Source organism: Ranitomeya variabilis, chromosome 2 (assembly GCF_051348905.1).
Source record: "Ranitomeya variabilis isolate aRanVar5 chromosome 2, aRanVar5.hap1, whole genome shotgun sequence".
Taxonomy (NCBI): domain Eukaryota; kingdom Metazoa; phylum Chordata; class Amphibia; order Anura; family Dendrobatidae; genus Ranitomeya; species Ranitomeya variabilis.
This window is the reverse complement of record NC_135233.1, coordinates 359,641,614-359,664,497: the sequence shown is the minus strand read 5'-3', so window position 1 is coordinate 359,664,497 and position 22,884 is coordinate 359,641,614. Positions and strand designations below refer to the sequence as shown.

Here is a 22,884-nt window from a genome sequence, read left to right as displayed (position 1 = left end):
TGGCTTCTTGGTTTTGAAGACTTTTTAGGAACTCTGATTTTGTCTTTATATTATGTGTTTTGGCATTTTTGACAAAAAGAGAGACCAACAACCTGATGGCTGGATACAATCAAGATTATGGTAGAGAAGACCCTGGTGGACCTATCTACATTTGCCCAAGATGGATCACCCTACAGATCATTCTTCCATCAAGTTGTCATGGCTAGAGACTGAGCCGAAGGCCATTAAATAATAATATTAGTATTTTCACATTTTTAATGTTCATTTTTATTCTGAGTCTTTACATCTTCCTATTTCTCTCTATTTTCTTTGTTTTTGCAGATGAGTGAGAAATATGGCCCAGTGTACACGTTTAAAATTATTAACCTCAACTCAGTTGTAATAGCGGGATATGACACAGTGAAGGAAGCTCTCGTTGACTGCGGGGATACATTTAATGACAGGGGAATAATTGAGATTTTCTCTGTTCTGTTCAGTGACTATGGTGAGTAGGACATATGTTATCTATAACATGCATGTACATATATTCCACAATGTTAGCCAGTTGTTATCATGTAGATTAGTTAGTATTTTTTTTTACTACTGTTCTAATTTTTTAGAATGGCTGTGGAACACTCTGAGCCCCACAGGCTCCATCATGTTCAGGCATTTGGCTTTGGCATGGGTCTGTAGGACAAATGGCTCATGCTTGGACAACTTTTGGCTGCATTCCTCAGGGGTGTGCCTGAAGAAACCTCATGCAATTTGTGCTAGCAGTTTGAGGGCGTGTAAGGTTGTGGTAAAGGTTGTTAGGTTTCTTTTTAAAGAAACAGTTGCAGACTGTAAGGTTTATGCTTAATAGAAGCAGCTGAACCTTAGGGGCGGTGGCAGTAATGGTGCTTTCTGGTCATAATTCGAAAGAAGAACATGTAAATGGAGCGCCCCCACTGCTGCAGGGCCGAGGGGTACCCGGTACCGGGCCTCAGAGTCTCTGTTCTGGGGTTGTCACGGTGGCTAGACCCGGTCTGTGACCCTGCTGAGGGGCGTCCAGTGAAAGGTGGTGGTAAATGGTGGTGATATTGCGGTGCAGTGTAGGTCGTAGTAAATAACGAGGACACCAGGTTGCAGTCTCTTTACCTCTTTACTGAAGGTTTTAGAATCCTCAGTCCAGAGCGCTGTCAACAGGGCTGTTTGAGACCGGCCAGTCCAAAGGCACATCAGGAGTTCTCTTTACAGGTGGGAATCAGTGTCTACCTTCTAGCGCTGTGTGTTGTAGTCCTTCCCTGCTGAGCTCCCGGGATAGTCCTCACAACTGATTCTGTCTGTCTCTGATGTTCGTTCTCTCCGTCCCCCAGGTAATATGGTAGGACGCACCCGTATGACGGGGTAGGCCTGGAGTTCTTCCGGGACCCTAGAGTCGCCCCTCTCCCACAGCTGCCTCCGTTGTCTGCTTAGGTGATTTGTGTGAGACAGCCAACCTATAATTGGCTCTCCGGCCGTGGTTTGCAGTAGTACTTAGAGTCTCTTACTTGCTCGGCGTTCCGGCCACCGACTGTTTGCGCCTCAGAAGGATGTTGCCTCGGTCTAACAGCACGACTCCTTCTGGTCCTAATGCCTCTTTTCTGTATTCCCGTTGTTCACTGGTTAGTTCTGCTCTTAGGAGTCTGCCAGGATCCCATCCCTGACAGGTCCTCTCACTAGCTCTTCCCAGTTACTTCTCTCTCTGTCTTCCTGTCCAACCCCCAGTTTTACCAGAGTGTGAGGAGTGGCCTACTAGATAGAACCACCCCCCCTGGTGGCTGGAGTGTGAAGTGTAGTGTGAGTGGTAGGCTACGTTCACATTTGCGGTCAGCGCCGCAGCGTCGCCGCATGCGTCATGCGCCCCTATATTTAACATGGGGGCGCATGGACATGCGTTGTGCTGCGTTTTGCGCCGCATGGCCGCAAGCGTTGGACGCAAGAAACGCATCAAGTTGCATTTTTTTTGCGTCCAACTTTCGGCCAAAAAGGACGCATGCGGCGCAAAACGCAGCGTTTTAGCGTGCGTTTTGCCGCGTTTTTGTTTGCGTTGTGCGCTGCTGCGCCGACGCTGCGGCGCACAACGCAAATGTGAACGTAGCCTTACCTGGTCAGAGAAACTCCTTTAGTGCAATCAGACGTAACATCACTCCCCTTAGTGGCAGAGCGACATTACTGCAACGACCAGGACTCTGGGGCGCTGCACTCCCCCCCGGTTAAATCCAGTACTCCCGGACTGGGAAAACAAGAACAACAATACATGTTAACAGAAAACATGCAAAATTTTGAAATAGCATAAACAATTAAACATAACAGTGCTTCCCCTTATGGGAGGTGAGGACTCTTGAACGTTGCAAAAGTTAGGTCATGCACAGTTTATGACTCTCAGTTCAATGGTTGAAACAGCGGGGACCCCGGGTAAACAAAGGGGTCCCCCTTTTGAAAGTTTTTGAGCAATTCACCGTCCATTACTCTATTGTCCATTTTAAAACCTGTAACAAAAGATATGCACACAAACATTTTCAACTAAATAGCAGCCCTCGCTAATACCTCCAAGTTTTGTAGCGGAGGGGAGTTTGGTTCTGAGTGCTGCGTGTGGACCTTCGCAGCGCAGGGGTTGCTATTGGCCTAACAGGGCCCGCTATGCTTGCTACCGCTGGTGTAGTACACTGTTTTCTAGCTACACTTCTAGTGAGTCTGGGTAGCACTGGCAGGTTGGGAATCTCAGAGCTGCTGCTATCAACAGTGGGTACAGCAGATTCACCGATAGCAGAGGGAGGATTTGCCGGTTCAACGGTTGGCATGGCAACTTCAGGTAGGGCTTGTTGAGGTTGCGGGGCCAGATGATCTGGTACCACCATCGCTTCTTGTGGGTCCGGCTGTTGAAACGTTAGAACAGGTACCACGAAGGCCTGATTTATCTGAGTCCATGACTGGGGAAAGTCACCAAGGACGGTATGGATCATCTTCTCCTTTTCCACCGGCGGGGAGATTCTTGGGGCCGTGTCCCTCTCTCTCAACTTATCGGGGCAGACCTTAAGGTGATCCCTGGATACCGCTGTCGAGGTCTCCCCTCTGTCCTTGCTGATGAGACAGACCTTCGTGTTGTCGAAGTCGGATGGCAGGATGGTATACGGTTCCGCTTCCCATTGGTCATCGAGCTTGTGTAGTCTCCTCTTTCGTTTAAGTACTTGCTCACCAGGTGACAGGGGAATCGCAGGAGCGTGCTGGTTGTAGTCCCTTTCTTGTTTTTGCCTAGCCTGGGCGAGACTTCTTTCCACGCACTCCTGTACTTTGTGGTACCTTCGCTGTCTTTCTGCATCCCAATCTGCATCCGGCGAGGTATCTTCGGGGACTAGGACCCCCATGTCCAGATCAACGGGTAACTGGCTAGGCCTTCCCCTCATTAGGCACGCTGGAGTACAGTTGGTGGAATTTACTGGGATGTGATTGCAGATATCCACCAAGTCAGGCAACTTTGTCGGCCACAGGTTCCGTTCCTCTACGGGCAAGGTCTTCAATAAGTCGATCACCACCTGGTTCATCTTTTCGCACATCCCATTGGTTTGAGGATGGTACGGCGTGGTTCGGATCTTCTTACACCCGTACAGATGGCAGAACTCTTGGAACACCTGCTTCGAATGCTGGTCCCTGATTGGTCAGTACCTTCTCTGGGTAGCCATGGGGCCTACAAAAGTACTGCTGGAAGGCCTTGGCGGCAGTCCTGGCCGTTAGATCCTTGACAGGTACAACCACCAAAAATCTGGAGTAGTGATCTACGATGGTAAGAGCGTAGATATAGCCTGACCGGCTAGGTGTCAACTTCACATGATCCAGCGCGACCAGTTCGAGCGGCCGTTTGGTGATGATAGGCTTCAGGGGAGCCCGTTGGCTGCCACGGTCCTTCCTGCGTAGGCTACATGGACCGCACTCCCGACACCACTTCTCAATGGCTCTCTTCATGCCAATCCAATAGAACCTCCCTCGGAGTAGCCTCTCTAGCTTCCTCCATCCGAAGTGTCCGGCTCCATCGTGGTAGGCTCCCAGAACCATGGGCGCATCTCGCCTTGGCACCACTATCTGCCACACCAATTCATGAGTACGTGGGTCGATGCTCCTCCTGCACAGCTTGCCATCATGGATAAACAGTTTGCTTCTCCCCTTCCACAGCTGTTGGGTTTACTGTGGATCATCTGGGCCGGGATGCAACCCTGCCTGCGTCAAGAGCTCTTTCACCCGACGGACCGCGGGGTCACCATCCTGGGTCTCCGCCCACCCGTGATGGGGCAGGGGATTCAGCGTGGCATCCGGTTGGTTCCTGTGCCTGTTCTTCACATGATGAGAGTTCTGAGTGGCTTTGGGGCGATGGAATGCAGGCAGCTCCACCTCTTCAAGTGCCTCCGGGTCTTCTCCCGTTTCTGGCAAAATTGGGCATTCGGGACAAGGCATCGGCATTGGCATTCTTGTGTCCCGCCCGGTACTTGATGGTGAAATCGTAGTTGGACAGCCAGGCCATCCACCGCTGTTCCAAGGCCCCGAGTTTGGCAGTATCCAGATGCGTTAGCGGATTGTTATCCGTGAAGACGGTGAATTTCGCAGAGGCCAGGTAGTGTTTGAACCTCTCTGTCACTGCCCAGACGATGGCAAGGAATTCCAGCTTAAAGGAACTGTAGTTGTCAGGGTTTCTTTCCGTGGGACGGAGTTTCCTGCTGGCGTAAGCGATCACCCTTTCTTTGCCTTTCTCGACCTGGGACAGCACGGCTCCTAATCCCACATTGCTGGCATCTGTGTACAGCACAAACGGTTGGTCGTATTCGGGGTAAGCCAGTACCTCTTCTCCCGTCAGTGCCGACTTCAAACAAGCGAAGGATCCCTCCAGCTCCTCGTTCCAATCAAAGGGGGTGTTCCTCCCCTTGGTCTTCTTTGGTTGGCCCACCAACAGGTTTTGCAAGGGTGCGGCCTTCTTGGTAAAGTCCTTAATGAACCTCCGGTAATAGCCTACCAGCCCGAGGAACTGCCGGACTTTGTGAAGGTCACTGGGCCTTGGCCAGTCCTTGATCACCGTGACCTTGTCGGGGTCTGGGGCCACTCCTTCAGCGCTCACCACATGGTCCAGGTACTGCACTTTAGGTTTCAGCAGATGACACTTGGACGGTTTCACCTTTAAGCCAAAGTTGGACAGGGCTTCAAACACCTTGGCCAGGTGCTTCAGATGGTCTTCGTAGGTCTTAGAGAAGACAATGACATCATCCAAATACAGCAGCACGGTTTCGAAGTTCATGTGTCCCAGGCAGCACTCCATCATCCTCTGGAATGTCCCGGGAGCATTGCACAATCCGAAGGGCATGTAATTGAACTCGCAGAGACCCATTGGTGTCGTGAAGGCCGTCTTCTCTTTGTCCGCCTTCGCTACAGGAACCTGCCAGTACCCACTGGTGAGATCTAAGGTAGAGAAGTAGTTAGCAGATTTTAAGGCAGCCAGAGACTCCTCTATCCTGGGCAGTGGGTATGCGTCCTTATGTGTAATGCGATTCAACTGCCTGTAATCAACACACATCCTCATTGTACCATATTTCTTTTTAACAAGGACTAACGGAGCTGCCCAGGGGCTACAGCTGTCTCTCACCACCCCAGCCTCCTTCATTTCCCGCAACATGTCCTTGGCACACTGGTAATGAGCTGGGGGTACAGGGCGATATCTCTCTTTTATGGGTCGGTGATCTCCCGTGGGGATATGATGTTGGATCCCTTTCACCTGCCCAAAATCTAAGGGGTGTTTGCTGAATACCTTCTCGTACTCGTGTACCACCCTGTAGGCCCCCTGTTTTTGATGGGATGGGGTAGAGTCAGTGCCCACATGCAATTCCCGACACCAATCTTTCGAGTGCTCTGCAGAACCGTTGTCCTCCGCCACGTTTGACGGGACCAAGGGTTCAGGTGTCTGTATCACACTATTATTAACAGTGAATAATTTGGCGAGCGTGGCATACTTGGTGAGGTGAACCTCTTCCTCCCCACAATTGAGGACACGTACGGGCATTCTCCCCTGGCGAACGTCGACCACCCCCCGGGCTGTCAGAATAGTAGGCCTATTGTCTGAATATACGGGTTCTACCAAGGCCTGGTAGTCCTTTCCCCTGAGGCCTATGGCTGCCCGACACCATATTAACATTTCACTCCTGGGGGGTATCGCGATGGGGTTTGAATCACTCACAGTGACACGACCAATCTCACCACCAGTCAGCTCTACCTGCTGTCTCTGCATCAGAGCTCTGATTTCCTTCTGCAGGGCACGTTGCTCACTGTGGCCAGCGGTTTCTGCCACCTGTTGCAACAAAACAATAACTTCTGCAAGACAATTTTCTATAACATTAGTACCAAGAGTCATCATGGGATTACATTCTCGACGATCAATATCATCAATCACAATCCCTTGGGCTTTCAATTCCACCCGCCCCACCTTGATGGTGACCTCCTTATACACCACTTGTGGCAACGGCTGACCATCACTGGCTATTATGGTGAAATCATCGTCAGGGCCACGAGTAATATCGGTGTCCTCCCAATACCGTTTATAAAGCACGTAAGGTATAGTCGTCACCTGAGAACCGGTGTCCAGCAAAGCGTTCAAGGGGATTCCATCAACCACTACAGGGAGAACTGGTCGTCCTCCAATGTACTTGGTTCTCCAATGCTGCGGGCCTGACCGTCCTACTCCTGGGGGTTGGCCCTTTGCCCCAGGGGTTGCTCGTTTAAAGGACAGTACCTTGCAAGGTGGCCCACCTGGTGACAGCGGCGGCAGATGGGTCGTCCATCCTGGTGGAAGCGATCGACGTTCCGGCCTCTGGTCGGCGGAGTCCTCCTCTGTCGCATCCAAGGGACATCCTCTGGTCTGGAGGCCAACTTCTCCTTGGGGGCCTCCTGTAGGGACTGCACCGTCCGGGCCAGGGCAGCAATGCTCTTGGTTAGCTCTTGCATCTGGAGACGAAGTCCTGCAGGGGAATCGTCCTCTAGGCTCTGGGCATCGGCCTCGGCGGCGACTGGGGCATCTGACGCCACCTCCTGGTGGTATGTGAGAGCGGGACGCCGGGGAGGCGCTGCACGGCTGGGCTGTCGCTCCTGCAATGCCTGGATAGCTTTATCTTTGAATTGCGCAAAAGTCAAGTCTGGATTTTGCATGGCCAGGAAGTGCAATTGGCCCCGCTGGTGACTGCACAGGAGCCCCTCAATGAACCGCTCCTTCAGGATTTTATCCTCATCCTGCATGCTGCCGGGGTCACTCTGCTTAATGGCCCGCATAGCCTCCTGGAGATTAAGGGCATAGTCCCGTAAGCTATCCTGCGGTCTCTGTTTGCATCCATAGAAAGTCAGTTTAATTTCTGTAGCAGTGCGAGTATCGAAGGTAGCTTTAAGCTTTGCAAAAATCTGCTGTGCAGTTCCCTTATCCTCGGCGGGCCAGGACTTCAGTTCTCTCAGAGCCGCCCCAAAGAGTTGCCCGGTTATCATATGAACCTTCTGCGGCTCTGTCAGGGGATAGAACTCGAGCAGGCTGCAGAGCCCTTCCTTAAAGTCAGTGAATGTATGCGACTCCCCAGAGTATCGTGGGAGCCAGACCGCTCCGGGCAGGTACGGCATAGAGAAGGGCATTATGGCTTTTGTGTTAGCGGCAGCATCCGACTGGCTGAGGGGAACAGCAGGTTCTGCGGCAACCGGTGGTTGTATTAGGGCCACAGCTTCGCCCGCTGCGGGTCCCGGAGGTGCCCCTGCGTCCCCGGCTGCGGCCTCTTCCTCCGCTCCTCCCGACTCGGACATGGCTGGCCCTTCCTCCACTAACCTGCTGGAGATCGGAGTTCCTCTTCCGGGATCGGCACGTTACCGCGCTTTCTCGTTCCGCGCTTCTTTTTGGCCGGTCCCGCCCACGAAGCTGAGGCTCCTCCCTTCGCACACTGCGATGGCGAATCGTGGCGGGAACTCCTGGCGGCAATTGTCAACGCACAGTCTTTGCAATAAGTTACAGTCCAAGCACAATAAATCACAGTTCCAAGGCACACATGACCTGATTCTTCAGGCTTAAGTAAATCCTGTTCGTGACGCCAAAATGGAGCGCCCCCACTGCCGCAGGGCCAAGGGGTACCCGGTACCGGGCCTCTGAGTCTCTGTTCTGGGGTTGTCACGGTGGCTAGACCCGGTCCGTGACCCTGCTGAGGGGCGTCCAGTGAAAGGTGGTGGTAAATGGTGGTGATATTGCGGTGCAGTGTAGGTCGTAGTAAATAACGAGGACACCAGGTTGCAGTCTCTTTACCTCTTTACTGAAGGTTTTAGAATCCTCAGTTCAGAGCGCTGTCAACAGGGCTGTTTGAGACCGGCCGGTCCAAAGGCACATCAGGAGTTCTCTTTACAGGTGGGAATCAGTGTCTACCTTCTAGCACTGTGTGTTGTAGTCCTTCCCTGCTGAGCTCCCGGGATAGTCCTCACAACTGATTCTGTCTGTCTCTGATGTTCGTTCTCTCCGTCCCCCAGGTGATATGGTAGGACGCACCCGTATGACGGGGTAGGCCTGGAGTTCTTCCGGGACCCTAGAGTCGCCCCTCTCCCACAGCTGCCTCCATTGTCTGCTTAGGTGATTTGTGTGAGACAGCCAACCTATAATTGGCTGTCCGGCCGTGGTTTGCAGTAGTACTTAGAGTCTCTTACTTGCTCGGCGTTCCGGCCACCGACTGTTTGCGCCTCAGAAGGATGTTGCCTCGGTCTAACAGCACGACTCCTTCTGGTCCTAATGCCTCTTTTCTGTATTCCCGTTGTTTACTGGTTAGTTCTGCTCTTAGGAGTCTGCCAGGATCCCATCCCTGACAGGTCCTCTCACTAGCTCTTCCCAGTTACTTCTCTCTCTGTCTTCCTGTCCAACCCCCAGTTTTACCAGAGTGTGAGGAGTGGCCTACTCGATAGAACCACCCCCCCTGGTGGCTGGAGTGTGAAGTGTAGTGTGAGTGTTACCTGGTCAGAGAAACTCCTTTAGTGCAATCAGACGTAACATCACTCCCCTTAGTGGCAGAGCGACATTACTGCAATGACCAGGACTCTGGGGCGCTGCATAAACATTCTAGAACTTCACACCACAAACTTTCACACAAACAAACCATTTGACTTCAGTCTTACAAATGTTTACTTTACAGAGTCTGTAAGGTAGTGTGACTTTCATACAGACTGTAAAGTCTTAAAATGTTTTCTGGTTTTGGAAAACCCCTTTCTCCTGGCTTCTGTTAGCTTTAAAAAACCTCACCCTCTCCCAGTGAAGCAATGAGTCTCCACTGCTACTTCCGGTGTATGTTATAGTCTGCTGAATTTACGCCACGTCAACAGCGTTGCAGTCAATTAGTGAGCTCAGTGTTTGGCTGCTGCCCCTTCAATATGATGTCAGCATAGCAGACAATAACAGATGCTGGAAACCACAGTGTGGACTCAGCACTAGACCCACGGAGGATGACTAAAGTAATTTTGTTTTTTAAAACAAACTACAGCCAGGTGACAGAGGTTATCCAAAAATGGAAACCCCCCTATGGAATAAATTAACTTGACTGACCCTTCCTACATAATAGGATTGGACCATTCATGTGACGCGGCAAACAATCTTCCACTCAAAACTTGCATCTTCTTGTTCATCGTCCCACACAGTTGACAACAGGTGTACTAGTGGAATCTATGGGCTTTGCTACATTCCAGTGCCCAAAAATAATTTATTCTCTTCCGGGCTGATGTCTATTAAGACTCTAGCAGATTATTCAGAATTTACACCATCCAAGGTCAACATCATTCTCCGTCCACACCACTTCAGTGACAGCCCCCAAAGAATTATCCCCTCCAAAAAAATAAGACTATTCCATCCCTGCTAGTCTATAACTGTAATAGCACTCACAGACGGCTCACATGCTGCTTCAGGCTTTTCTCAGTAAAACATAGTAGAAAATATACACAAGCTGCACCATCTGACAATTCATGAAAATTGGCATTTGGTGTTCTGCCACAGGTATATGAATTTTGGATCCAATATTCTTTGATGAAAATCTATGCACAGATAACTGATCATGTACGACTCTCGTTTTGTGGTCCATTCTGTATAACATATAAAAGAGGAAATGGGTAACGGAAGAAGCCAGCTCACCATTTGCAGTCTCTTTCCAAGAATAAGTTCCATGCACGAAGCCGCCTGGGCTTGGGCATGCAAGTTCCAAAGAATGAAGAAAAAAAGGTACTCTAGTGTAGAAAAATATGTTGTTCGCATTGTGCCTGTTTTTATGAAGTTTTATATTTTCTACTCTGCAGTACCTTTTTTTTTTTTTTCCCTTCATCCTGTATAACAGGAATTATGGAGGCATGGGACACAGAAGATGCCCTCTTAGAAATGTATGTTTAAAAAGACAAAAAGGTGTTACAAATTGGGATGTGTCCCTACGCACTCTGAAAATGTTGGACTGTGATGACAGATAATGAAGGGGCAAGAAATGTTTTCATTTATTTGCAAATGTATAGGAGGAATAACAGAGAAAAGGCACAATGAAAAGGTCTAAGAAAATGTTATCGAAAGTACTTATTTCACCGAAAATTCATGTAGTTATTTTCTAATACACCCATGACAGAAGCAGAAACGTGATCCTTTTAGGATTCGGGGTAGGACATTTAGATGCCATAAGTAGGGTTGAGCGACTTTCATTTTTTTAAGATCGAGTAGGGTTTTGGGAAACCCGATTTTGTCCAGAGTCGAGTCGAGTGCAGTCGGCCGATTATCGCTAAAAGTCGGGGATCGACCGAAACACGAAACCCAATGCAAGTCAATGGGGAAGCATAGTCAGCAGTGAGTGGAGGCCAGGAAAACACCTACAGTGCCCATTTTAATGCCAAAAACATCCATTCTTGTTTCTGAAGCTTGCCAATCTTAATTAACTGTATAATAATAGTTGGGCATAGGGAATTGGGGGAAAGTTGTGGGGGGAGTAGGGCTGGCTCAAGTTTTTCGTGGGCCCAGGAAATGCGGACTACGTCACGGCGGTGTTGCAGGGAAAGGTAAGTATTTAAAAGTTGCAAGTGCTGTGATCCTGAGAAAGCAGGGGGGGGCCCACTCGTTCGCATTGCCACTGGCACAGGGCCCCTCAAAGTACGGCGGTGTGTTTGCATGGCGGGGGCGCCTCCCACCAGCAGCGACACTTTTGCGTACTCTGAGGGGCCCTGTGCCAGTGACGTCGCCAACGAGTATGCCCCCCCACCTGATGAAGGAACCTGCACTTTCATCTGCACCTTCCTCTTTGTCCCTGTGTAAGGTGGTATAACATGCGGGAAGGGGAACCTTACTTTCAGCAGGGACAGATTCTGGCTGTGTAGAGTACAAGGGGAATGTAGTGGTCTAGGTCAATGTACCAGCAGACTCATTTAGCAGTGGCTGGGCAATGGGCAGGATGAGGAGGAAACAGATATAGGGCCAAAGAATAAAGTAGGCTACATGCAGTTCAAAATTGGTAACAGGACTAAACAGGCGGCATTGCTTTGTTCAGTGGAGTAGCAAACCCAAGAGCAGCAGACACTGTTTCAAGGGCCTAACCACACTAGTAGGCCAAATGCAGTTTAATATCTGATAGTATAGGGCGAAAGCCAGAATGTGGAAGCTCAGCTTTGTTCAGTTGAGGACAACACCAGGGAGGGGCAGACACCTTTAGTAGGCCGGAAAAGCCTATTGCATTTTTTAAAATGGTAATTTGGAGCAGAAGGTTGAAGCTCAGCTTTATTTAGTTGAGGGCAACACCAGGCAGGGGCACACAGACAGACACCTTTAGTAGGCCGGAAAAGCCTATTGCATTTTTCAAAATGGTAATTTGGAGCAGAAGGTTGAAGCTCAGCTTTATTTAGTTGAGGGCAACACCAGGGAGGGGCAGAAGCCGTTAGTAGGCCCTAACCACCATTTTTTTTTTTTTAAACCACTTAATGAGAGCCGGAAGGTTGAAGCTCAGCTTTATTTAGTTGAGGACAACACCAGGCAGGGGCACACAGACAGACACCTTTAGTAGGCCGGAAAAGCCTATTGCATTTTTCAAAATGGTAATTTGGAGCAGAAGGTTGAAGCTCAGCTTTATTTAGTTGAGGGCAACACCAGGCAGGGGCACACAGACAGACACCTTTAGTAGGCCGGAAAAGCCTATTGCATTTTTCAAAATGGTAATTTGGAGCAGAAGGTTGAAGCTCAGCTTTATTTAGTTGAGGGCAACACCAGGCAGGGGCACACAGACAGACACCTTTAGTAGGCAGGAAAAGCCTATTGCATTTTTCAAAATGGTAATTTGGAGCAGAAGGTTGAAGCTCAGCTTTATTTAGTTGAGGGCAACACCAGGGAGGGGCAGAAGCCGTTAGTAGGCCCTAACCACCATTTTTTTTTTTAAAACCACTTAATGAGAGCCGGAAGGTTGAAGCTCAGCTTTATTTAGTTGAGGACAACACCAGGCAGGGGCACACAGACAGACACCTTTAGTAGGCCGGAAAAGCCTATTGCATTTTTCAAAATGGTAATTTGGAGCAGAAGGTTGAAGCTCAGCTTTATTTAGTTGAGGGCAACACCAGGGAGGGGCAGAAGCCGTTAGTAGGCCCTAACCACCATTTTTTTTTTTTAAAACCACTTAATGAGAGCCGGAAGGTTGAAGCTCAGCTTTATTTAGTTGAGGACAACACCAGGCAGGGGCACACAGACAGACACCTTTAGTAGGCCGGAAAAGCCTATTGCATTTTTCAAAATGGTAATTTGGAGCAGAAGGTTGAAGCTCAGCTTTATTTAGTTGAGGGCAACACCAGGCAGGGGCACACAGACAGACACCTTTAGTAGGCCGGAAAAGCCTATTGCATTTTTCAAAATGGTAATTTGGAGCAGAAGGTTGAAGCTCAGCTTTATTTAGTTGAGGGCAACACCAGGGAGGGGCAGAAGCCGTTAGTAGGCCCTAACCACCATTTTTTTTTTTTAAAACCACTTAATGAGAGCCGGAAGGTTGAAGCTCAGCTTTATTTAGTTGAGGACAACACCAGGCAGGGGCACACAGACAGACACCTTTAGTAGGCCGGAAAAGCCTATTGCATTTTTCAAAATGGTAATTTGGAGCAGAAGGTTGAAGCTCAGCTTTATTTAGTTGAGGGCAACACCAGGCAGGGGCACACAGACAGACACCTTTAGTAGGCCGGAAAAGCCTATTGCATTTTTCAAAATGGTAATTTGGAGCAGAAGGTTGAAGCTCAGCTTTATTTAGTTGAGGACAACACCAGGGAGGGGCAGAAGCCGTTAGTAGGCCCTAACCACCATTTTTTTTTTTAAAACCACTTAATGAGAGCCGGAAGGTTGAAGCTCAGCTTTATTTAGTTGAGGGCAACACCAGGGAGGGGCAGAAGCCGTTAGTAGGCCCTAACCAAAGTTGAAGGCCAAATGCAGTTTAATTTCTGATACTATAGGCCGAAAGCCAGAAGGTGGAAGTTCCGATTTAGACAGTGGAGGACAATTTGAATTAGGGACTGCAGACAGACTTAGTAGGCTGTCCCCTGTGGACCATGCATCCACCACATTAACCCATTGCGCCGTAATGGACACGTAATCTTCCGTGGCCATGCCTACAGGTCCATGCGTCTGTTGTCAGGTGCACCTTTGTACTCACAGATTGCCAGAGTGCATGGACAATGCGGTCTTCTACATGCTGGTGGAGGGTTGGGATGGCTTTTCTCGCAAAAGAAGTGTCGACTGGTTAGCTTGTAGCGTGGTACAGCGTAGTCCATCATGGCCTTATTAATAGTAAATAAAATATATAACTAGGCTCTATGAACTTTTAAATAGGTTCCAGGGGTACACGGGCAGCATTGGTGTGGTCAGTGGAGGATTATTGCAAGTAGGGGCTGCAGACAGGCTATCAAAGGCCTAAAATAACAAACAGTAGGCAGTCATGGCAGTTTTACATCGGTTACATGGATACACAGGCAGGCACTCCAGGCAGCATTGTGGTCAGTGGAGGAGTATTGCAAGTAGGGGCCGCAGACAGGCTATCAAAGGCCTAAAATAACAAACAATAGGCTCATGGCAGTTTTACAGCGGTTACATGGATACACTGGCAGGCAACTTGGTGGTGGTGAGTGGAGGAGTATTTAAAGTAGGGACCGCAGACAGGCTTCAAAGGCCTAACATAAGAAAATGGGCTGGCTGTAGGCACTTTATAATTGGTTCCAGGGGTACACGGGCAGCAGTGGTCTGGTCAGTGGAGGAGTATTTAAAGTAGGGACCGCAGACAGGCTATCAAAGGCCTAAAATAACAAACAATAGGCTCATGGCAGTTTTACAGCGGTTACATGGATACACGGGCAGGCAGCTTGGTGGTCAGTGGAGGAGTATTTAAAGTAGGGACCGCAGACAGGCTTCAAAGGCCTAACATAAGAAAATGGGCTGGCTGTAGGCACTTTATAATTGGTTCCAGGGGTACACGGGCAGCAGTGGTCTGGTCAGTGGAGGACTAGTGGAAGGAGGGACCGCAGACAGGCTTCAAAGGCCTAAAATAACAAACAATAGGCTCATGGCAGTTTTACAGCGGTTACATGGATACACGGGCAGGCAGCTTGGTGGTCAGTGGAGGAGTATTTAAAGTAGGGACCGCAGACAGGCTTCAAAGGCCTAACATAAGAAAATGGGCTGGCTGTAGGCACTTTATAATTGGTTCCAGGGGTACACGGGCAGCAGTGGTCTGGTCAGTGGAGGACTAGTGGAAGGAGGGACCGCAGACAGGCTTCAAAGGCCTAAAATAACAAACAATAGGCTCATGGCAGTTTTACAGCGGTTACATGGATACACGGGCAGGCAGCTTGGTGGTCAGTGGAGGAGTATTTAAAGTAGGGACCGCAGACAGGCTTCAAAGGCCTAACATAAGAAAATGGGCTGGCTGTAGGCACTTTATAATTGGTTCCAGGGGTACACGGGCAGCAGTGGTCTGGTCAGTGGAGGACTAGTGGAAGGAGGGACCGCAGACAGGCTTCAAAGGCCTAACATAAAAAAATGGGCTGGCTGTAGGCACTTTATAATTGGTTCCAGGGGTACACGGGCAGCAGTGGTCTGGCCAGTGGAGGACTAGTGGAAGGAGGGACCGCAGACAGGCTTCAAAGGCCTAACATAAAAAAATGGGCTGGCTGTAGGCACTTTATAATTGGTTCCAGGGGTACACGGGCAGCAGTGGTCTGGTCAGTGGAGGACTAGTGGAAGGAGGGACCGCAGACAGGCTTCAAAGGCCTAAAATAACAAACAATAGGCTCATGGCAGTTTTACAGCGGTTACATGGATACACGGGCAGGCAGCTTGGTGGTCAGTGGAGGAGTAGTGCAAGGAGTGTCTGTCCCAGTACTCCCAAAATATAAATAGATGTTAATGTCTCGCAAAACAACCAAAACAAAAAAAAGGTGGCATACTTAGGTACAGGGGTGGGCTCATCTGCTGAGTTTCTGACATAGTAATTTGGCAGTAACTATTTAATGGTGCCAATATAGGACACAGACACAGACTACTTTAAGTTGCATCGTAGATGTCTACAAATTTGTATTGTCAGTGCCAGACATTGAATGATGTCAGCGAATAGACTAAAGATTGGTGGAGCTGTGCGACATAATTTTGCATGCGGTAGAGCACATTTTGAGCTGGGGTAGGGGGGAACTCTCTAGAGGCCGGCGGGACCGCCCCAGGGCCCCTCATGTTACAACGGTGTGTCTGACGTTGGGTGCGCACCACCACCGCCAGAGACACTACATTGTACTATGAGGGACCCAGTAGCAATGCCGTCAACCAAAAGCGAGCACACCCACCTCTTCAGACAAACAGCAGTCTCACGGGTGCTTGCGCCAAGTCGCGATACCACGGCCCCGTGTGGGGAGTTTGGCCATTTAGGGAGGTGTAAACATGTCGTATGCTGTACAATCAGCTGCAGCAAATTAGACATTAGAAAAGTAATTCACAGGCAAGAGCCTTTCATAGGAAAGCTAGGTGTCGGCCGGGCAAGGTGGGGCAAAAGATTTCGAAATCCAGTTGTGGTTCATTTTAATGAATGTTAGATCGTCAACATTTTGGGTAGCCAGACGAGTCCTTTTTTCGGTTAATATTGAACCTGCAGCACTGAATACTCTTTCTGATAGGACACTTGCTGCCGGGCAAGCAAGCTCCTGCAATGCATATTCTGCCAATTCTGGCCAGGTGTCTAATTTGGAGGCCCAGTAATCAAATGGGAATGACGGTTGAGGGAGAACATCGATAAGGGATGAAAAATAGTTAGTAACCATACTGGACAAATGTTGTCTCCTGTCACTTTCAATTGATGCAGCAGTACCTGTCCTGTCTGCGGTCATAGCAAAATCACTCCACAACCTGGTCAGAAAACCCCTCTGTCCAACGCCACTTCTGATGTGTGCACCCCTAACACTCCTAGTCTGCTGCCCCCTGGAGCTCGTGTGAGAACGATCACGTGCGCTGTGTGCTGGGAATGCCTGAAGCAAACGGTCAACAAGAGTTGATTGTTTGGTTGCTAATATTAGTTCCAAGTTCTCATGTGGCATAATATTTTGCAATTTGCCTTTATAGCGTGGATCAAGGAGGCAGGCCAACCAGTAATCGTCATCGTTCATCATTTTCGTAATGCGTGTGTCCCTTTTTAGGATACGTAAGGCATAATCCGCCATGTGGGCCAAAGTTCCAGTTGTCAAATCTCCGGTTGTGATTGGTTGAGGGGCAGTTGCAGGCAAATCTACGTCACTTGTGTCCCTCAAAAAACCAGAACCCGGCCGTGACACGCAACCAATTTCCTGTGCCCCCGGGAAAGGTTCGGCATTAAAAATATACTCATCCCCATCATCCTCCTCGTCCTCCACCTCCTCTTCGCCCGCTACCTCGTCCTGTACACTGCCCTGACCAGACAATGGCTGACTGTCATCAAGGCTTTCCTCTTCCTCTGGTGCAGACGCCTGCTCCTTTATGTGCGTCAAACTTTGCATCAGCAGACGCATTAGGGGGATGCTCATGCTTATTACGGCGTTGTCTGCACTAACCAGCCGTGTGCATTCCTCAAAACACTGAAGGACTTGACACATGTCTTGTATCTTAGACCACTGCACACCTGACAACTCCATGTCTGCCATCCTACTGCCTGCCCGTGTATCCTCCCACAAATAAATAACAGCACGCCTCTGTTCGCACAGTCTCTGAAGCATGTGCAGTGTTGAGTTCCACCTTGTTGCAACGTCTATGATTAGGCGATGCTGGGGAAGGTTCAAAGACCGCTGATAGGTCTGCATACGGCTGGCGTGTACAGGCGAACGTCGGATATGTGAGCAAAGTGCACGCACTTTGAGGAGCAGGTCGGAGAACCCAGGATAAGTTTTCAATAAGCACTGCACCACCAGGTTTAAGGTGTGAGCCAGGCAAGGAATGTGTTTCAGTTGGGAAAGGGAGATGGCAGCCATGAAATTCCTTCCGTTATCACTCACTACCTTGCCTGCCTCAAGATCTACTGTGCCCAGCCACGACTGCGTTTCTTGTTGCAAGAACTCAGACAGAACTTCCGCGGTGTGTCTGTTGTCGACCAAGCACTTCATAGCCAATACAGCCTGCTGACGCTTGGCAGTAGCTGGCCCATAATGGGACAACTGGTGTGCAACAGTGTCATCTGCCGATGGAGTGGTTGGCAGACTGCGTTCTGTGGAAGAGCTGTAGCTTCTGCAGGAGGACGAGGAGGAGGAGGAGGAGGGGGTGCGAACGCCTACAGCCAACTGTTTCCTAGACCGTGGGCTAGGCACAACTGTCCCTAAATTGATGTCGCCTGTGGACCCTGCATCCACCACATTCACCCAGTGTGCCGTGATGGACACATAACGTCCCTGGCCATGCCTACTGGTCCATGCATCTGTAGTCAGGTGCACCTTTGTACTCACAGATTGCCTGAGTGCATGGACGATGCGCTGTTTAACATGCTGGTGCAGGGCTGGGATGGCTTTTCTGGAAAAAAAGTGTCGACTGGGTAGCTCGTATCGTGGTTCAGCGTACTCCATCAGGGCTTTGAAAGCTTCGCTTTCAACTAACCGGTAGGGCATCATCTCTAACGAGATTAGTCTAGCTATGTGGGCGTTAAAACCCTGTGTACGCGGATGCGAGGATAAGTACTTCCTTTTTCTAACCAGAGTCTCATGTAGGGTGAGCTGGACTGGAGAGCTGGAGATCGTGGAACTTTCGGGTGTGCCGGTGTACATGGCAGACTGAGAGACGGTTGGAGACGGTATTGTTTCCGCCGGTGCCCTAGATGCAATATTTCCTCCTACAAAACTGGTGATTCCCTGACCCTGACTGCTTTTGGCTGGCAAAGAAACCTGCACAGATACTGCCGGTGGTGCGGAAAATGGTGGCCTTACAGTGACGGAAGGGATGTTGCGTTGCTGACTAGCTTCATTGGCCGAGGGTGCTACAACCTTGAGGGACGTTTGGTAGTTAGTCCAGGCTTGAAAATGCATGGTGGTTAAGTGTCTATGCATGCAACTAGTATTTAGACTTTTCAGATTCTGACCTCTGCTTAAGCTAGTTGAACATTTTTGACAGATGACTTTGCGCTGATCAGTTGGATGTTGTTTAAAAAAATGCCAGACTGCACTCTTCCTAGACTCGGATCCCTTTTCAGGGATTGCAGACTGAGCTTTAACCGGATGGCAACGCTGTGCTCCAACAGGTTTTGGCTTTGACACGCGTTTTGGGCCAGATACGGGCCCGGCAGATGGAACCTGTTGCGATGTTGATGCCTGCTGCGGCCCCTCCTCCACCTCCGCTTCTGAACTACTGCCGCCTGCACCCTGTTCCCCCAATGGCTGCCAATCGGGGTCAATAACTGGGTCATCTATTACCTCCTCTTCGAGCTCGTGTGCAACTTCGTCTGTGTCACTGTGTCGGTCGGTGGTATAGCGTTCGTGGCGGGGCAACATAGTCTCATCAGGGTCTGATTGTGGATCTGTACCCTGAGAGGGCAATGTGGTGGTCTGAGTCAAAGGAGCAGCATAGTACTCTGGCTGTGGCTGTGCATCAGTGCACTCCATGTCAGAATATACTTGTAATGGGCATGGCCTGTTAAATGTTTCACTTTCTAAGCCAGGGACGGTATGTGTAAAGAGCTCCATGGAGTGACCCGTTGTGTCGCCTGCTGCATCCTTCTCTCTTGTTGTAGTTTTTGCTGAGGAGGACAAGGAAGCGACTTGTCCCTGACCGTGAACATCCACAAGCGACGCGCTGCTTTTACATTTACCAGTTTCGGAAGAGGAGGCAAAAGAGCTAGAGGCTGAGTCTGCAATGTAAGCCAAAACTTGCTGTTGCTGCTCCGCCTTTAAAAGCGGTTTTCCTACTCCCAGAAAAGAGAGCGTTCGAGGCCTTGTGTAGCCTGACGACGAAACTGGCTCCACAGCTCCAGACTTAGGTGGAATATTTTTATCCCCACGACCACCTGATGCTCCACTACCACTACCATCATTACCAGCTGACAATGAACGCCCACGACGACCTCTTGCACCAGACTTCCTCATTGTTTTAAAATCTTAACCAAAGTAACTTTATTTGTTGCTGTCAAACAACTTACACGGTGAGCTATAACTTCAGTATGATTTCAATATCCCTTAACAGGTTGGTGAGACCACAAGGAAAATCAGGCACAATGTTACACACTCTGTTTTCTGTGGCACAAAATCACAGAGATGACACACACGCAGGACTGTCACTCAAGCACTAATGTCAATATTAATCTCCCACCTAATTTATGTTTTTTTTTTTTTCAGGGAGACTTTAGAAACCCAATAATATTTTAAAAAATAAATAAATAGGCTTTCTATGGCCCACTGAATGAAAGGGAGAGAGGTGGCACACCCAGGAGTCAAGACTGGCACACAAGCTGAAAGGGCAATATTACTCTCCCACTGTTTTTTTATGTATTTTTTGTTTTTTAAGGGAGACTTTAGAAACCCAATAATATTTTTTAAAAAAAATAAATAGGCTTTCTATGGCCCACTGAATGAAAGGGAGAGAGGTGGCACACCCAGGAGTCAAGACTGGCACACAAGCTGAAAGGGCAATATTACTCTCCCACTGTTTTTTGTATGGTTTTTGTTTTTTTTTCAGGGAGACTTTAGAAACCAAATAATATTAAAAAAACCAAAAAAAAAAAAGCCTTTCTATGGCCCACTGAATGAGAGAGAGAGGTGGCACACCCAGGAGTCAAGACTGGCACACAAGCTGAAAGGGCAATATTACTCTCCCACTGTTTTTTTATGTATTTTTTGTTTTTTAAGGGAGACTTTAGAAACCCAATAATATTTAAAAAAAAAAATAAATAGGCTTTCTATGGCCCACTGAATGAAAGGGAGAGAGGTGGCACACCCAGGAGTCAAGACTGGCACACAAGCTGAAAGGGCAATATTACTCTCCCACTGTTTTTTGTATGTTTTTTTTTTTTTTTTCAGGGAGACTTTAGAAACCAAATAATATTAAAAAAAAAAAAAAAAAAATAGGCTTGCTATAGCCCACTGAATGAGAGATAGCACACACAGCAGTGGCACACAAGCCCTGACTGAGGCCAATATTTTTCTCCCACTGATTGATGTAGTGTTTTTGTGTTGAGGTAGAATTTAGAACACAAATCACGGAAAAAATAAATAGGCTTTCTATGGCCCACTGAATGAAAGGGAGAGAGGTGGCACACCCAGGAGTCAAGACTGGCACACAAGCTGAAAGGGCAATATTACTCTCCCACTGTTTTTTTATGTATTTTTTGTTTGTTAAGGGAGACTTTAGAAACCCAATAATATTTAAAAAAAAAAATAAATAGGCTTTCTATGGCCCACTGAATGAGAGGGAGAGAGGTGGCACACCCAGGAGTCAAGACTGGCACACAAGCTGAAAGGGCAATATTACTCTCCCACTGTTTTTTTAGGTTTTTTTTTTTTTTTCAGGGAGACTTTAGAAACCAAATAATATTAAAAAAAAAAAAAAAAAAATAGGCTTGCTATAGCCCACTGAATGAGAGATAGCACACACAGCAGTGGCACACAAGCCCTGACTGAGGCCAATATTTTTCTCCCACTGATTGATGTAGTGTTTTTGTGTTGAGGTAGATTTTAGAACACAAATCACGGAAAAAATAAATAGGCTTTCTATGGCCCACTCAGTGAGAGATGGCACACACAGGGATGGCACTGTAGCAGAAATGCCAATCTTAATCTCCCACAAAAAAAAACAAAAAAAAAAAAAAAACTGTCCTACAATTACTATCTCCCTGCAGTAATGTAAGCCAGGTATGGCAGGCAGCAATAGGAGTGGACTGATGCACAAATTAAATAAAAAGTGTGGACAAACAAAAAAGATAGCTGTGCAGAAAGGAAGGAACAAGAGGATATGTGCTTTGAAAAAAGCAGTTGGTTTCCACAGTGGCGTACACACAGCAATACAGCTATCACGGAGCCTTCTAGGGCAGCCCAATGAGCTACAGCGCTGAGGGGAAAAAAAAAAAAAAATAGCTTCCACAGTCCCTGCACACCGAAGGTGGTGTTGGACAGTGGAAATCGCTGCAGCACAAGCGGTTTGGTGGTTAGTGGACCCTGCCTAACGCTCTCCCTGCTTCTGACGAAGCGGCAGCAACCTGTCCCTAAGCTCAGATCAGCAGCAGTAAGATGGCGGTCGGCGGGAACGCCCCTTTATAGCCCCTGTGACGCCGCAGACAGCAAGCCAATCACTGCAATGCCCTTCTCTAAGATGGTGGGGACCAGGATCTATGTCATCACGCTGCCCACACTCTGCGTTCACCTTCATTGGCTGAAAAATGGCGCTTTTCGCGTCATTGAAACGCGACTTTGGCGCGAAAGTCGCGTACCGCATGGCCGACAAGCACAGGGGTCGGATCGGGTTTCATGAGACGCCGACTTAGCCAAAAGTCGGCGACTTTTGAAAATGATCGACCCGTTTCGCTCAACCCTAGCCATAAGTAGTGGTCCTTTGATAAAGACCCCTCTATTAGAAAAGAGACAATCAATGTTTTCCACTGCTGATAAAATTCTCCAGCAATAGTTGACTGGAACATCATATTACTACACCTTGTAGCATAATTGTAGATCGTAGCCTGGCCTGTAATATTTTGGCATGCAGTTAGGAGATATTTGCTATTTTTTCTATGAAACAAAATATTTGTCTCCAAAATATAAAGCTAATTAGGAACTAGCCAAAAGCTAGTGCTGATTCTGTGAGTTCTGGATCTTGATCTTTCTCTACCATCTTCTAGGGATTGTTATGAGCAATGGTGAGAGGTGGAAAGCGATGAGGCGATTCTCTCTGATGACCTTGAGAAATTTAGGAATGGGCAAGAGGAGTGTTGAAATGAGGATCCAAGAGGAGGCCCAGTGTCTTACAGAAAGGATTATGCAAAACAATGGTGAGTGAAAACTAAAGTCATGTTTTTACATTCACAATCAACTTATTGATACCCTGTAAGCTTTTGTTAATTACTTTAATTGCAGATGCGTCATTTAACCCAACATATATTCTTGGACTTGCTGTTTCTAATGTTATATGTTCTATTGTGTTTGGTGAGCGATATGACTATGAGGACAAGAAATTTCTGAAGCTTTTGTCTTATAACAGAGAAATCTTCAAACGGCTGAATTCTTTCGCTGGCCAGGTACATATTGTTTATGATTCTCAATGACCCATCTTCTTGGGTAATATTGCAAGATGTCTTCGCCACCACAAAAAGAGCAAAGCACTTAGTTTTTGTTGTCGGATTATTGCAGACTTCATTTCTTTGTTATTTATTTTAAGATAAAAAGACATTTGGACAG

The 22,884-nt window shown here is 48.4% G+C and overlaps 1 protein-coding gene across 2 annotated transcripts in view; it reads left to right on the top strand.

Annotated features, from left to right (window-relative positions):
* Positions 1-22,884, top strand: part of LOC143805917 (cytochrome P450 2H2-like) — a 58,413-nt gene that overhangs the window by 5,623 nt on the left and 29,906 nt on the right. For both annotated transcript variants that reach the window (XM_077285675.1, XM_077285676.1), the window contains exons 2-4: positions 322-484; positions 22,329-22,478; positions 22,564-22,724. In XM_077285675.1, the coding sequence (XP_077141790.1) occupies positions 322-484; positions 22,329-22,478; positions 22,564-22,724 (474 nt within the window). The remainder of the gene's footprint in view (positions 1-321; positions 485-22,328; positions 22,479-22,563; positions 22,725-22,884) is intronic.